Here is a 16,006-nt window from a genome sequence, read left to right as displayed (position 1 = left end):
TTGGCCCTTAGGATCAGTCAGCAGTGGTCAAGCAGACAAGAAGAGAAGACTCTTTCAGGCAGAGGAACAACTTTGTGCAGAGGCATGGAGATAACAGAACTCATGGAGCATCAGGGGAACTGCAACCTGTTCTGTATAGCTCAGTGTAGATGTATCAGGGCAGAGGGTTACGGTAGAAGATGAGGCTGGGGATGTAGGTAGAAGGTAGATCATTACGTGGTTTGTAAGGGAGTTTTGAACTTTATACTAATGTCATGGGGAAATCAGTAGGAATGTGACATGATCTCATTTCTCTTTTAGAAAAGATAGTTTTGGTGGTGCTGTGGAAGGTTAATTAGAAGGGTTGGAAACCAAGCAAGGAAACCAAATTAGAGGCTCTGGTAATCCAGGCAGGAAAAAGAAGCTGAACAAAAACAGTGGTACCAGGAAGGTAGAAGGTATTCAAGGACTAGGTAACTAGGAAGCAGTATCAACAGGGCAAATGGATGAGAGAGTAAGAGGAGTCTATGGAATATTATTTCTTTAGTTTGTAACTACTTTGGCTCATTTGTCAGTGGAGGATCTGCCCAGAATTAAACACTTCAGAGGTGGAGTTGTTCTTGTTTTGTCACTAAATCTTGTCTGATTCTTGTCACTAATTCTTGTCCATGGGATTTCTCAGGCAAGAATACTGGAGTGGGCTTTATTTCCTTCTCCAGAGGATCTTGCCAACCCAGGAATCAAACCTGTGTCTTCTGCATTGGCAAGCAGATTCTTTACCCCTGAGGCACCACAGAAAGCCCTGAGAGACGGAGAGCAGCAGCTTTTTATGGACTTGTTAACAACATACAATGTGGTTTGGATCTAGTCATTTCAAAAATCAAAAGCTATCAAAATAATCAGAGGCTGTTTATTCTAAATGACTAAATTTATGACATGCATAAGGCCAAGCATCTAACTAGCATTTCCACCCATTTCGGAGGAGAAAAAGAGTGAAAACAGCACTAAAACAAAGGTTGAAAAGATTTTAATTAACACAAATGGCTGTGCCTAGTCTTTAAATCTATCCAAAGCAAATGGAGTGAAAGCCTTCTAATCCTTCAGCACTTCATCTGGCCTTGACCTCAGGAAAAAGAGCCTCCCTCTTGCATCATCAAACTGACTTCCTTTAGCTCTTTGTTGTTCTGTGTAGGTCTTTGATCCCAGAATTCTCTAAGACAGGAAAAAACAGAAGGAAAAAAAAAGACAGCTAAAACCCCAAGTTTCCTGGTTACTCACTTAGCAAATCCCATGCAAATATTAAATTAAAATGTGCATTAACAAATACATTCCAAAATTCTATACCTACTGTCTATTCAAGCCTTTGAAATGACTTCAAAACCCAAAGTAATTCTCACCTCAGTAGATTCATTTTTGCAGGTAGTTGCTCTGTTCATAGTTGCAGTGTCCATGGTACCTGATGGGGAAAATTAGGAAAATGAGAGCTTTCTTTGAGTCAAAAAAAACCCCTAGTTTTATTTTTAGTTGCAAGTCTGTTAGCATTCAGCACAGTATCATATCATTGTAGGACTGACTCTGGTATTGGCATTGATACGGATTTTTTAATTGATGTTTTAGAAAATAACTTCATCAAGCAATATTTTTAAAGTAGAAGTGGCAAATCTTTTTTTTTTTTTTCTCTTGAAATCTCATATCCCACAGGGAAAAAAAAAATCATTTGAGGATTACATCAAATAAAAACAATTTTATTTTGAGAGCCTAAAAAGGATACTTCCAATACAACTTTTTTCTTTAACTTTTTATTTTGTATTGGGGTATAGTCGATTAGCAATGCTGTGGTAATTTCAGATGAACAGTGAAGGGACTCATTCTTACTTATACATGTATCCATCTCCTCCAACCCCTCCTTTAAATAACAAAATGAGATGATAACTCATGTACATATCTGTGTACCCTCTGATAACCCAGATACATACTCCTCAAAAATGGCCAACTGTGGACAGCAGAGAACAAACAAAAGATAAAGGCTGGGGTGGAGATGAGAAAGAGGAGGCAGAAAAAAAGACAGGCCCAGACAGAGAGGAAGGGACACAGGAGACCATGAAAAGGGGGAAAAGGGACAATTGTAGGGCTAAACAGGCTCTGTGGTGAGTCTGTGCGAGGTGAGGGTTGCCAGACTGAAATACAGGATACCCAGTTAAATGTGAATTTCAATAAACACCAAATAATTTTTAGTATAAGTATGTCCCATGCAACACTCGGAACATATTTAAATTAAAAGGTATTGTTTATCTGCAGTTTACACTTAACTGGACATCTTCTTTCTATTAGCTAAATATGACAACCCTATTCTAGACAACCTGTTGCTCTCCTGAGTGTGTGATGCAAAAAAAGTTTACAATCTACTGTCATTCATTGAAGAAATAATAATAGCGGTACAGCTTACATTTTTTTCAACCTTCAAAATTTATGTTTAGGAAAGATGACGTCTGTTCTCCCCTGGACTTCTGTGGGGTTTTATAGGAAGTGAAAGAATGATCTAGTTTAGAAATTAACTTCATGACCTACTAATACCATGAACCTAACGCTGACATTGAAAAGGTTCAAGTTGCAGCAAAGCTTTAAAAAAACCTGTATTTGAGAGCAATGCTATTTATCAAGGACCCGGGTTTGAGGTAGCTGTGGGTTTCCACCCCTACCTTTTAGAATTTTAGCTTAACACTACTATTTTCCTTTCGCAGCACCTGCGGGAGAGTATTTCGGCCATCAGGAAGAGTAAAGCTAAAGTGAAGCAAAGGTTAAAGCTGGGGAGAAAGACTTGCTTTCAGAACAGAGGGAGTTACAGAATTAATAAAGTCTCAAGAGTATTCATTTCCCACCGCATGGGCTTTCATCTGAATTTATAAGAGGAGCAAAATATTCACATACAACCTTCAGCTTCTTAAAGGAGCTCAAGGACATGTGAAAAGTTGGAGAGGGAGCTAGGGGGCGGGGTAGGGGAAGAGAGAAAACCAAGGGTGTCAGAGTCAAGTGTTTTATAGCCAGTCCTGTTACGATGGAAGATAAAGCTCTTTTTTGATCACCAGCAGGTGTGATGGAAAACTCAGCTGAATTTAAAGATGGTTACATGCCTGAGCTCTCTTAAAACAGGTGACTGCCAAAGGCCAAGAACTGCTTTCTTGACTCTACAGAAACCTGGGCAGAGCTGCCATATACTCTGGGTCAAACTGTCTTTTTACAACTGGTCTGGAAGTAAATCCCTTCAAATGTGACTCATTTCTGGTGAGACCAAAAGGTAAAACCTCACCCAGGCTATAAAATGCTTTTCTCTTCTGTAAAACTAGGAGATGCAGTATGCTAAGCAGATGAGACTGACGATGCTAATGCTGCGACCTGGGCCTCAAGGGAATTTACAAAGAGGGGTTGCTTGAAGTGTAACAAAGTCAGTATTAACAGAGGATTGTATTTTGCCAACCAAGTCGATCACACCACTGTGACGCAGCCAACCGGCACACAGGACAGTTGATGTGGGAGGAGGAATTCTTGGCCAGGAGCAGTGGGGGAAAATAAAACCCTCCCTCTGCTCGGAAATGCCTGTAACAGAAGGGCCTGTACCCTGATTTGCTGGAAGGTGTGTCCAAAATTCCATTCCATCCATTCTTTACCACAGGTTTGTGATGTTCAATTCTTTCGAAACTAGAGGAAAAGGAACATTATCCAGGAACACTTTTAAGTACTTCAACTTCAAGAAAATCACCACCTTGTACAATTGCCTGATTTTTTTAATTCCTTGTCCTAATCACCTGATTTGTCTGTGGTAGAAAAGAAAAACAGAATTAGACAGCGATTGTGGAGGAAGTGGACAGTGGCCGTTTTTGGAATGGAGGCTCCTGTAGTTTACGGAGTGGAATGATAGTTACAGATATTGCCAGCAGAATACTGAATTTAATATGGTATAATCAAGGCTGCCAGTAATACACCCCAGTGTCATGAAGCATGGTGGGAAACACTAACAGATTTTTAAATGTTTTCATTTGATATTTAGGGGTAGTGCATTTTGTCTAAGGGCCATAGAAGACCAATGGCTCCCTAAAGTTTCCTGAATTACCACCGTTTATGGGCTAGAGGCCTGGATGCGATTGGTGCCACCTACTGGGATAAATGTAGAATGACAAATCTGTCAACCTCTTGAAACTAGCATTTCTGTTACTGAAAAAAGGAATGTTGTGGGTATGATTCTTTATTGGGAGGATTATACATCAAACAGGTGATTGGCCTGCATCCAAATCATAGACTTTAGAGCTGCAAGAGTCATAAGAAATCATATGCTGGAACACTGTCAATTACAGAATATTTTAGGAGGTGAGATTTGGATATGGAGTCAGAAACCTGGCTTCTCTGAACCAGCTTCTTGCTCTGTAATGCCTACCTCAAAGAGTCATTGTGAGGATTACACAAACTATATGTTTTCAACTTGCTCTGTACTGTGTTATGGTTGTTTTAGATAAAGAAAAACACTGAAACAAAATGACTGGTTCAGATCATCTCACTGGTTAGCCTAAGAGTAAGGCCTGTAAGTCATGTGTCTGAATTCAAATCCAGTGCTTTTACCCATTAAATTGCTATTTCCCAAAATCTGATAGTGAGATGATTTTATGAGGCAACTGCAATAAATTTAGGAGGTGCTGGAACACATTAAATACTATAAATCATAGTGAGATAACTACCCCCTTTTCGATTCTTTCAAAGTTGAAACCCTGATGGCATCAAGAAGAAAAGTTTCAATTTGGTGGTTTTCTTTAAAACTGCTTACATCTTGCTAATCTCACTTTCTGCTGCTGCTGCTGCTAAATCGCGTCAGTCTTGTCCGACTCTATGTGACCCCAAAGACGGCAGCCCACCAGGTTCCCACTCCGTCCCTGGGATTTTCCAGGCAAGAGGACTGGAGTGGGTTGCCATTGCCTTCTCCAATCTCACTTCCTAATAAAGATAAAAGAGGCCTTAGGCCTCAGTATCTTGTTAGAATACTGAAATTTTATTTTCTGTATACTTATGATGTTTGGGCTTCCCTGGTGGCTCAGATAGTAAAGTGTCTGCCTGCAGGGCAGGAGACCTGGGTTCGATCCCTGGGTTGGGAAGATCCCCTGGAGAAGGAAATGGCAACCCACACCAGTACTCTTGCCTGCAAAATTCCATGGACGGAGGAGGCTGGTAGGCTACAGTCCATGGAGTCGCAAAGAGTCGGACATGACTGAGCAATTTAACTTTCACTTATGATGTTTACTTATTATAGAAAACTAGGCTTTTTTCATGTAGAACAGCAATACAATTTTATTTTCAAGGAAGGTATTTAAGAAATTGAAGTCAATGTAAACAGAAAAATACTGAATAAACAATACAAATACTGAATAGACAATAAAAAATAGTTCAAGTGACACAGAAGTTGAGAAACACTGAGCACCCACCAAACCTCCTCCCTATCGTGTCACTGTTGGTAATCATGGTGATGGTGGCTTAGTTCCTAAGTTGTGTCTGACTTTCGCGACCCCATGGATTCTAGTCTGCTGGGCTCCTCTTACCATGGGCTTTCCCAGGTAAGAATACCCTAAGTGGGTTGCCATTTCCTTCTCCAGGTGAGTAATCATATCTTAATATAATTACTTTAAAAATCCCTCATTGAAGAAAAATAGTATTTCTTTTGTTTTCTTTTCATTAATTAAATCCTAGGCTATAAATAGATCAATATAACCAAAATTTAGGACTTAGATTTCAGATCTACTTGGTCTCAAACAAACTCAAAGATTTTGTATGCATGTATTTTAGAAAATAAAACTGGCCTGCAATCAGTATCCAATGCATGTGCAATCCATAAATTAATAACACACAAGAAATGGGTGACACATACCTGGGGCTACATGCACTTGTGGTAATTGAACAGTTTAGTGCCCTATCACTTAGTATTCCAGAAGCTTAAGAGGAGAGAAGAGAAAAGGAGATGTTGATCTCTGGGCTGTTCTAGTTCAGAGTTCAAAGATTCAGGGTTCTGAAAGCAAGGGGAAAAAAAAAATCTTCTGAAGTGATCATGTTGAATGGAACCCTTCACTGTTTATTGACTGCTGACTTGATTTGAATCCAGAACGAAAGGATTTTTGGCTCCTTACTCTATGGATCCCTTGAGATGACTTTCAGCTAATTGTAAACGAAATAAGACATGGATCTCTCACCCTCGTCACCCTCCCCTCCTCTATCTTTTTAATTCACATTTTAATGACTTTATACTGCTTCTGGTTGTATTCTGGATTCTAATTGGAGAGGAAAATGTCAAGCTTTCTGCTTTCCAATTCTTATCAAAACAAAAGTTAAAAGAAAAATATGGATGGAACATGGGCTGAAGGACAGGTAGATTCCTCCAGTCTCTACATTTTCTAACTTTTAAATATGGATCAATTCAGCTCAACAGAGTGCTATGGACATGGACCAAATCCTCGTGAGCTGATCCATCACTGACACAAAAATTCAAATCAATAATCTCTTATCACACTGTGCCAAGGAGTAGATAAGAACCAGTCTTAGAAATTGAGATTCTGAATTTATCTTAGAAATATTGTTGAGGACATTAGCTAACATGACACATTATTACAGTGTCCTCTCCCCATGATGAGGATTGGAGGAGAAGTTTCTCTCATTTCAGTAAAAGTAAAAGCTATATTTTTTCTGAGGGGTTGATTTATTTTTATTTTGTGGACACCATAAATCCATGTTTCCTTTTCTGGGAAATTCAGAATCGAGTTTGAAGCCTACCTGTATCAACTGTGCATTTCATTACACATTTTCATGTTTTTACCTGGCTTCAACTTATTTTTACTTTGCCTTGATTTAGTCATTTATTTAATCTTTGTGCTATAAATGATTTTATAACCTATTCAAGTCATTGGGGAATAAGATTGAGAAGAAATGAGAGACATACACATTAATACTGTTAAAACATTGGCATCCCTTAGCCATGATTTTTTTATTGCATGTCTCTTTTTAAAAAATTACACATTCATAGATCCATGAAAATTAAAGTGTCCTTTCTTCCTGCCCCTCAGAGACCATTCCTTCATTTATTTTGAAAGATTTTTTTTTAATGTGGACCATTTTTAAGGTCTTTATTGAATTTGTTACAATACTGCTTCTGTTTTATGTTTTGGGATTTAACCAAAATCCTTGTGGCCAAATCCTTGGCTTCCCCACCAGGGATTGAATCTGCACAGCCTGCATCAGGACAGCGAAGTCTAAACCCATGGGCTTTCTGGGAAGTCCCATTTCTTTATTTTCTTATGGTAACCTATATGATTTCCTCTAACAATGTCACAAATCTTTTGGGGTGGGGAATGCTGAAACTCCCAGAGGAATATCTGGAGTGGTGAAACTCACAACCATTGTCTGATGTCTCTTTGGTCTTCCATTCTGAAGTAGCAGAGCCTATTCCAATAAGGTTTGTGAGATTAAACTACTCTAATTACTAGGAAAGGAGAGGCGGTGAGGAAAAAACTAATTTTTATCAGGTATCAACTCTGTATCTTCTACATATGCTAAGGACACAATGTATGACTTAATCTTTACAAAGGAAAATTTTATTTCCTCCAGAAGAATCTTTATGTTGATATAACAGCTTCAGTGTAATAATAATGATGATGATAGTGATAATCTTTATTAAAACACTACTGACTAACTTACTGTGTGCCAGGCATTGTGCTATCACTTTATAAGTAATGGACTTTCCAGTGGAAAACAAAACAAACCTCAAATTACGTACCTATGATGTTGTACTTACCTTGGGATCTGGGAAGATTCAAAACTGCTTGCTTTGGCTCAAAATTCTGCTGTATGTACAGTGATAACTTTAGATCATTGGCCTTCTGGTAGTTCTTCAAGGCTTCGATTCTCAGCTCAATCACTTTGCCATTAAAGTCATTCTACAAGAGAACATTTTTCAAGACTACTCATATAGAATTGTTCTCTAAATCCACTAATACCTGAATCCTTTTTACTCATAAGTCTTAAAATGATCCTATCATGCTCAGTCTGTAGAAGTGGGGAGAAAGTATTTGTGATTCTTTTCCCATTTCAAATAGAGCAAAATCAAGATCATAGGGGAAAAGTGCTATACCCAAGGTGGAGCTGGAAGTAGATCTCTCCAGCCATCTTCCCACAAAATATTTCTTTTAGCATGACAGCTGGTAATCCAGATGAGGGGATCAGGTTTAACATTAAGTAACTAAAAGCTTCTATATTGCATAGATGGAACTGTACCCTATGTCCAGCCTTGGAAGACTTTGTACCTGAATGATGTTGGCTTGTTCCTGATACCTGACCCATTCCATTTTCCTCTGTTTCTTTTCCTGGTGGGAGAAAGAGCCTCTGGTGACAAAGTAAATTGAGATCAGAAATCAGTTCTCTCAGAATGCTGCAAAGACTTTATAGCAAAATTATGGTGTCATAGATTCACTCATATATTGGTTTCAACTGCGTTAGTCCTCTTAATTGGCCCCACCTGTACAACCTAGTCTCCGAAAGCTGAACGCTAAATGAATAGGATCATTTTCTATCAATGAATGGTAGCGAGAAACATGATATCTCTAAATATACATTCAAAAACAAATTAACAAGTATTTTGACATCACATAGCTATTTCAAATTTGTCATTATTGGCATAGCTTTTCCTACTTTGCCCTAGCTATCATAATTTACAAGAAACTTGCAATGTCACTCTGACTTAAATGTTGCATCCCAAGGGAACCAAATCTCCCATAAAATTTTGTATCTGTTCAGGAGCACACCACAGTTTAGGCAGACTATTGCTACCTTAAAGATTTCTTATCTATCAGCTCTAAAAGTCACTACTTCCAGAAAGATCATACTACCTTCCTTATTTCCTTCACTTTCTCTGCACACAATGTCTCCAGTTCATTCTTGGTCTTCCTAGACGATGAGGGGGTTTTGGGAGCCTGGGAGGAAAGAAGAGAGCTAACGGAATAGGAGGTCCCAGGAAAGAAATGTAATGTCTCAGCTGACAGTAAATCCAATATACCCTTAAGGCCCAGCTCCTACCTGTCTATCTACCCAAATTAGCCTGGATTGTCAACAGGCTGTTTCCATCTGCGTGGCATCAACAACTCTGAAATTTTAAGTACTATGCTGTCCACTTGCCTTTCCATCCTGTAAGTCTGTTTTGTTCTTTATTTGCAGTACTTTTTCTTCATCATTGAATTCTTCCGTGTTGAATGTCTGTAGAGAGGCATTTTGGCAAACATTTAAATTAGTGGGACTTTGTGAGGGAAGTGGAAAGCCAATATGGGTCAACTGGAAAGCCAGCAAAACTGGTTTATTACTGCCACTTAGCAACCTCTCAGGGTCTGACATGAAAAGTGTACTACCAAAGGAGGTTCAGAATGAAGTGAGCCTTTCTATCTGGTCTCTTGAGTGTACTTTATAATAATAAAAACTATTAACTGAACCTTTATCATATGCCAATCACTATAGTAAGCTAATTACTCCTTTACTTGTTTATGCTACCGCATTACAAACATTCTCATTTAATCCTAACATGGCTGTTTTTATTTCTGATCTACTTTATAGATCAGAAAACCAAGGCTTGGAGAGGTTACGTCATTTGTTTAGGGTCACTCAAGTAGGGAAGTATGGAGCTAGACTCGAACCAGATCTCTTGGACTCCTTAAGTCTGTGTTCTTAACCATTAGGCAGATGATCTTGTCTCCCCACTTCTCATTGCCTAAAAATATCAGTAGGGTAAGTCAACCACAAGCTTGGGTATATGGACATCCATTATACAAAGTCTTTCGGGAGCTCTAGGAGAAACTGGATTTTGACAGAGGAAGGGTGCTGGCATATTTCTTGTCACTAGGATTCAAGAACTCAGGAACTAAAATTTCTCATAATTCATAGAACTGATATGTAGCTCCCACTAAGCACTAAGAGCAGATCTCAGTCCAAGATCCAGGCCTTGATAGTATTCCAGTTATTTGTGGAAAGGTGAGATGGAAAAAGCTGTCAGAGACACACTCACACCTGTGTATAGCACAAGACAATCTGCTATTCTGTCTCATGTGAAAAAGCTCTTGAATCCCAAAGGCTAAGTGCATGAAGGAATTTCTGTCCTGCTTGGTTTCCCATCAAAAGGCCATAACATTTTTATATTAAACCATGCCTTGACTGTTGCAAAGTTGTAGGGGAATTAGAACTAGGTATTTATTCATTCAACTTCCATATATTGATCATCCGCTATGTGCCAAGCGGATTATGTGCTGTAATGCTGGGGACTCCAAGATGAACAAAGCAACCAAGGTAGTGGAGAAGCATGTATTTCAGAGCAGGGCAGGGAGACAAGCAAATAAAATAATAATGACACAAAAAATAATAATGGACTTATAAAAAGTACTATGGAAGACATGAACAGAATTGTATAATAGAAAGTAAGGGGTGGGCTGATGCCCTTTTTCAGATGGAGTAAATAAGGAGGGCTTCCCTGAGGAGGTAACGTTTAAGCAGAGACCTGGAGGATGAGAATGAATCAGCTATAAGAAAACAGCATTACAGCCCAGGGATGAAGCAAAGGCAAAAGTTTTGAGCAAGGAAAGGTCTTGACATGTGGAGGCCAGTGTGGGAGGGGGGCACTTCTCCGAGAGGAGACTGGAAAGGTGGCAAGGAGGCAGCCTACGCCATAATAAGGAATAACTGTAAAGGGTTTTCATAAGAAGAGCAACATGACATAATAGTTTTAAAAATAAAGATTAAAGAATGAATTGGAATAAGGCACGTGTGGAAACAGAGACATGAAAAAGTGAGGATGTGGACCAGAAAAAGACAATTTTCTCTTTTTCCAAGAGATCCTTAGAGGCACACACACATACCTTGTTCCACAGCATCTCCATTTCCTTTCGAAGCATCTTGTTTTTCCTCTCCTGTTGGAGAAAGTCCAAACAAACAGAAATTTGTTTGTCTTATTAAAGTTAGAAGAAATTACTAATAGGGTGAACAGGGGGCAGCAGCATAATAAACCACAGAGGAAGGCAATAAATGAGCCTCGCCTCAAACCCAGGAACATGAGAGATGAGATTGATGATGATGATAAAAAAATAATAACAACTTGGAATAATAACTTTAATTACAGTAATTGTGGTATAATAATATAGTAATGAGTTCCTCACTCTTGCACTACTTCACATTTCCTGATCATATGACAGCTTCTCTGGGACTCAGACCCCTAATTTCTCATTTTTAAGATCCTTTGTTGTTGATTTTTAAAAATCTTAAAGTATCTCGCACACTCCTCCCTTTTACTTTGGTATGTTCTATTTATTTTGAAATGTGAGGGGTTAACGTGCTTATCATTGGGAAAGACCTGATGCTGGGAGGGATTGGGAGCAGGAGGAGAAGGGGACGACAGAGGATGAGCATTACCAACTCAATGGACATGAGTTTGGGTAAACTCCAGGAGTTGGTGGTGGACAGGGAAGCCTGGCGTGCTGTGATTCATGGAGGTCGCAAAGAGTCGGACACGACTGAGTGACTGAACTGAACTAAACTGAACTGAATGTGCTTGTACTCATTAATCTTTGGATGGAAAGTTTTTCTAAAAGTCAAAGAAATAGAATTTTTACTAGCTAGTCCTTATTCTTCCAAATGTTTCATCTGACTCCTTTTGGTTCAACCAGGACTTCCTAGATCAAGGACCTATGAGTGTTGGAGCACCAGTGCTACAGATGAGCTCTCTGTCTGAAGCTGTGGAACTGAGAGCCACGTTCAGAAGGCCATTCCCTGGAGTGCCCTCCAACCTCTTACCAGATTCTGCTTCATCTCTTCTGCTTCCTTAACGAGCTCAATGACTGAGGCGTCATCATTCCCCTTCCCTGCCATGATCTGCCTCATGATCTGTAGACTAGAAAGAAGAAAGAGATAGCATAAACATAATACTTCCTAAAGAGAAATACTAATATTCCGTGACCAGCCAGAAACTATTCTACCATGAGAGGGAGATGGGGGCTGAACTCATAGGAGCTGTGGAAGTCTTTCTGGACATAAAAGTTCTCCAATTTCATTCCTAATTGACATTTATCTTAGGTATGTGCTCTGGAGTGAATTCTGTGCCCTAAAACACTCAAAAGTTAGGTCTTCAAGAGCTAGTGAAACTCCTCTCCACCCTTTTAGATGAGGTTTTGCTGTATGACTTTTGGAGTAGAAAGGGGGCATTTTTTCACCTCTGTGAGGAAGGAGGTTGAGAAACTTGTTGTCTTAAGGATAAATCTCAGAATCATTCCCTGTCCTCTCCCCTGCTTTGCTTCTCTATATAAAAACATTGGAGTTAACTGGGGAATTCACTTATATCCTTATGGTAGCCTCTAGAGAATCAAGCCATCAAAAAGTTTTTGACAAAATCTGAATAAATATCAAGTCTATGACTGTAAGAGGGGATATTCTTCAAAGGCATTAATTAACTTGTGCTTATATTCTTTGTACTTTCCCCTCTCTAATTATAAGTGGAGAAGCAAGCCTTTGTGTTACCTTGCCCTGAGAGGGCTAAGTTTCTGGGTTGTAAGCAGCTGTTGATTGACTACAATTTTCTGCCTGGCTTTTTTTCTCACAGCTTTCTGCCTGAGTTTTGCTTTCCAAAAGTCCAAGCTCCATGAGGTGCTTCTGCTAAGGTAGACACATTAAGGTGAGATTCCCTAGGACTAGGCAGGAAAGAGAAAGTTGGTAGATTCCAAGAACAGTGAGTGCCTTAGCAAAGAGTTAAGACCTCGATTGCCTAGTACGTTTATTAAGAGTAAGGCCAGACCCTAATCCAGAGGAGTTTGATGCTCAGAAATGATTGCCATTCCACTGCTTGGCATTTGAAGAGCACAGTCATGCCTCCTAAGGTGATTCCACAAACATGAATGGGCAGCTGTCTGTGTGACCCTGATACACGGAGGATACTGAAGTGTCTTATCTTTTCTTTGGGAAGAAACATTGTAACTGTAGCCCTGTGAGATGAGCTAAGTCATATTTAATTCTACTAAAAGAAAAAAGGATTCCTTGCCACTCTGATTTTGTGGTTACTTTCTTGTTGATTTACTATAGCTACTAAACCTTTTTAAAAATGTAAATAATCATCACTAAATCCAGTTATCCTGCCTTTCCCCTTCTAGGAAATCCTGAAAAGGGAACACATACCTTCTTTGTTTTTCCTCCAAGTTAGACATCAACTTCTGGAACAACAGGTTGTTCTTGTCTTCTAGAGGTTTTAGTATCTCCAGCAGTTCCTGCTTCCTCAGTTTTAAGTCCTCATTTAACTCCTTCAAGTAGTTGTCATCTAATTTAGAACTTCTGTGGGAAAAGACACTATGTTTTCCCTTATCCTGGGCTAATAATAGAGACCGTCTTCTCTCTCCTGGATAGTTACCACTCAGCATCTTCCATCATAGACTTACCTTGTTTTGGAAGATAAGTAAGATTCTGGAGAGTTTGAAGCACTTGTCATCTTGAAGGAAAACTTCTACTCCAAGAATAAAAAAGGTCCTTTTGAAAAGATGTGCCTTCTTGTTCCGTTCATTCAGTTAAGTCATCGTTTTTGTGCTGCTCTTCTTCAAACTCCTGTTGCACTGGACTGATTTTAGCTACAGGCTGAGGTCACAATGGCTCTAAGACCACAGATTAAACAGGCCTTTGACTTCCCTGGTGGCTCAGATGGCAAAGCATCTGCCTACAATGCAGGAGACCCAGGTTCAATCCCTGGGTCGGAAAGATCTCCCGGAGAAGGAAATGGCAACCCACTCCGGTATTCTTGCCTGGAAAATCCCATGGATGGAGAAGCCTAGTAGGCTACAGTCCATGGGGTCGCAAAGAGTCTAACACAATTGTGCGACTTCACTTCACTTAAGTAACTTGAACATCAGTGACAGCTTGTTGACTGAAAATACTACTAACAACATCTGATCAGTTCTTGCCTCAGCTTTAGCCAATGCCAACAGTTTTATTCTGAAGTCTTTGACTGACTAGGACAGTATCATAAAACATCTATATTATGGAATTCCTACTGTGTTAGAGAATGATGGCTTGTCAAAAATAACTCATCAACACCATCTTCCATGGCAATTGACCTCCCAGGAATAGAGTGCCTGCTATCTGTAGGGCACAGGACTGACTGGATTCTGTGAGTGAGGAAAAGATGAAGACAAAGCATCTACCTTTGGGAGTCTTCAGAGGAGAAGGGGATATCCCTAGCATACATCTTAAAAAATAGAGGCCGAACTGGCAAATGCAACGTATGGGTACAATATTGAGCAATGTAATACATGAGCCAATTGTTATTACTTTCTTATCTTTAAAATGTGATATATCACAATGGCAAGGTAGAATTATACTAGACATGTAACAAGAGGATATAGTTTGTAAAAGCTCATGTAAAAGATCACCCCATGGCCAAATTCCTACCTGAGAGGCTGTAATTCTAGACTTCCCTTCAGATTCTGAATTTGCTTCCACTTTCCTCGCCCTACTAGAATCACATTTCTCTTAGCCCCTAAGATCTTCATTTTCTTCTATTCCTGCAGTGATCAGAGGATAGCTCTTAGAGTTATACATTTGTTTTGTTTCTTGATGTTCTTGTGTGTGTGTGTGTGGCTTTGCTGTATGGCTTGTGGGATCTTAGTACCCTAACCAGGGATTCAGTTTGCGTCCATGTAGTGAAAGCATGGAGTCCTAACCACTGGATCCCTGGGGGAATTCCTTTTATGCTCTTTAAACAGTTTTAGGGCCATATTTTCAATGACATTCTCAAGTGTGAACTGTCTTGTTAATTTCAAGTGAGCCTTTTCAGAGATGTTCTAGGAGCATTCTCCAAAGTAACTTAGACTTTCTGTCTTTGGGAAACCTTAAAGGCAGTGAAAATGTAGTGAAAATTAAACAAGATTTAGTTTGTCAGATCTTGGTTTGACTCTCAGCTTCACAGTGAGCAGTGCACGAACTGTGAGCGAGTTACTATATTCTCTGTCTCAGTTTCCACTCTTATAAAAATGAGAGCAGTGAACTAAAAGGCTTGTTGTAAGAATGAGATGTAGTTATGCGGAGCTTCTGGCTCATGTCAGGTATTTACATTTTAGTGAATTTTTGGATGGTTTGGATTTAGGGATTGTTTTATGTCCTAAGAGGTCAAATACAAAAAAGATGATTTATATTATGCTAGTGAAACTTAAGCTTCAGAGTCCTTCGTTCTCATAGTCCTCTTCCAAAGACACTGTATCTTATTTTATATTCTTTTTTGGAAGGAGCGAACTCCTCAAACTATATACACTTCAAGTGTATATAAAGTATTTTCTATACCAAAACCTCTCTTTAAGCAGTCTCTACAAATATTTTTTCTAAAACATATATGTGTCACCTGTAAGGTTTATATGATAGCTAGTGTAATATGACACCAAATTAGAATAGCCATATCAGGTGCAACATAATGTAATTCACATTGGTTGCCCTGGGAGTGCCCAGGAAAAGTTTGGGTTGAATGAGTCTGAGCAAACTCCATATAGTTAAAAGGAACAAAGTGTACCAATTATTAGTAGTAGCTTTTTAGATTGTAGATGTGGCAGGTATTACAAATAGAGGACAAAAATGGCATTGATCACTAAAGCATGACCTCTTTAAATTACATGTTGTAATATTTGGTTGGCAGAATTATGTTAGAATTTTAAACATTTAATGCACAGACAGCACCCCAACTCACCTTCCTTTCTGTCCTTGGTTGGGAATGATTGAAAGTAGAACACTTGCTATTCTGATGTGCTCTTTTCTATAACCAATCAGCACTTTAATTTCCTAACATTCTGATGCTTTTTCTTCAACTTGGAATATGACTTCCAAGAAGAATTCCTTGTAATAACATACACAGACTTTAAGAGCTTAAAGCAAACAAACAAACAAATCAACCCAAACCCCAAAACAACAGTATGGAATGGAAGAAAATCAACAAATTAATTATCTCTGGGAC

At 39.1% G+C, this 16,006-nt stretch overlaps 1 protein-coding gene across 1 annotated transcript; it reads right to left on the bottom strand.

Moving 5' to 3' along the window:
- Positions 1-1,022: 1,022 nt before the first annotated feature.
- Positions 1,023-13,504, bottom strand: CCDC196 (coiled-coil domain containing 196). Its single transcript, XM_015096766.4, has 10 exons — positions 13,455-13,504; positions 13,198-13,350; positions 11,827-11,923; positions 10,896-10,946; positions 9,175-9,252; positions 8,889-8,972; positions 8,307-8,366; positions 7,799-7,940; positions 1,377-1,435; positions 1,023-1,191 (listed from the first exon to the last, which is right to left on the bottom strand). Exons 1-10 carry the CDS (start codon positions 13,502-13,504, stop codon positions 1,072-1,074), a joined length of 894 nt encoding a protein of 297 aa, XP_014952252.2. The 3' UTR covers positions 1,023-1,071.
- Between the last annotated feature and the right edge of the window lie 2,502 nt (positions 13,505-16,006).

Source organism: Ovis aries, chromosome 7 (assembly GCF_016772045.2).
Source record: "Ovis aries strain OAR_USU_Benz2616 breed Rambouillet chromosome 7, ARS-UI_Ramb_v3.0, whole genome shotgun sequence".
Taxonomy (NCBI): domain Eukaryota; kingdom Metazoa; phylum Chordata; class Mammalia; order Artiodactyla; family Bovidae; genus Ovis; species Ovis aries.
The sequence above is the reverse complement of the archived record's forward strand: the minus strand, read 5'-3'. Positions and strand labels throughout refer to the sequence as shown.

Bases quoted from the DNA above. Each gene is read 5' to 3' on its own strand.
- CCDC196 (XM_015096766.4), bottom strand. From the start codon at position 13,504: ATGACAAGTGCTTCAAACTCTCCAGAATCTTACTTATCTTCCAAAACA. The intron at 9,253-10,895 runs GTATGTGTGTGT...GCCTCTCTACAG, and splicing joins TGGAGATGCTGTGGAACAAG to ACATTCAACACGGAAGAATT. The intron at 8,367-8,888 runs GTAGTATGATCT...TTCTCCCACCAG, and splicing joins AAGTGAAGGAAATAAGGAAG to GAAAAGAAACAGAGGAAAAT.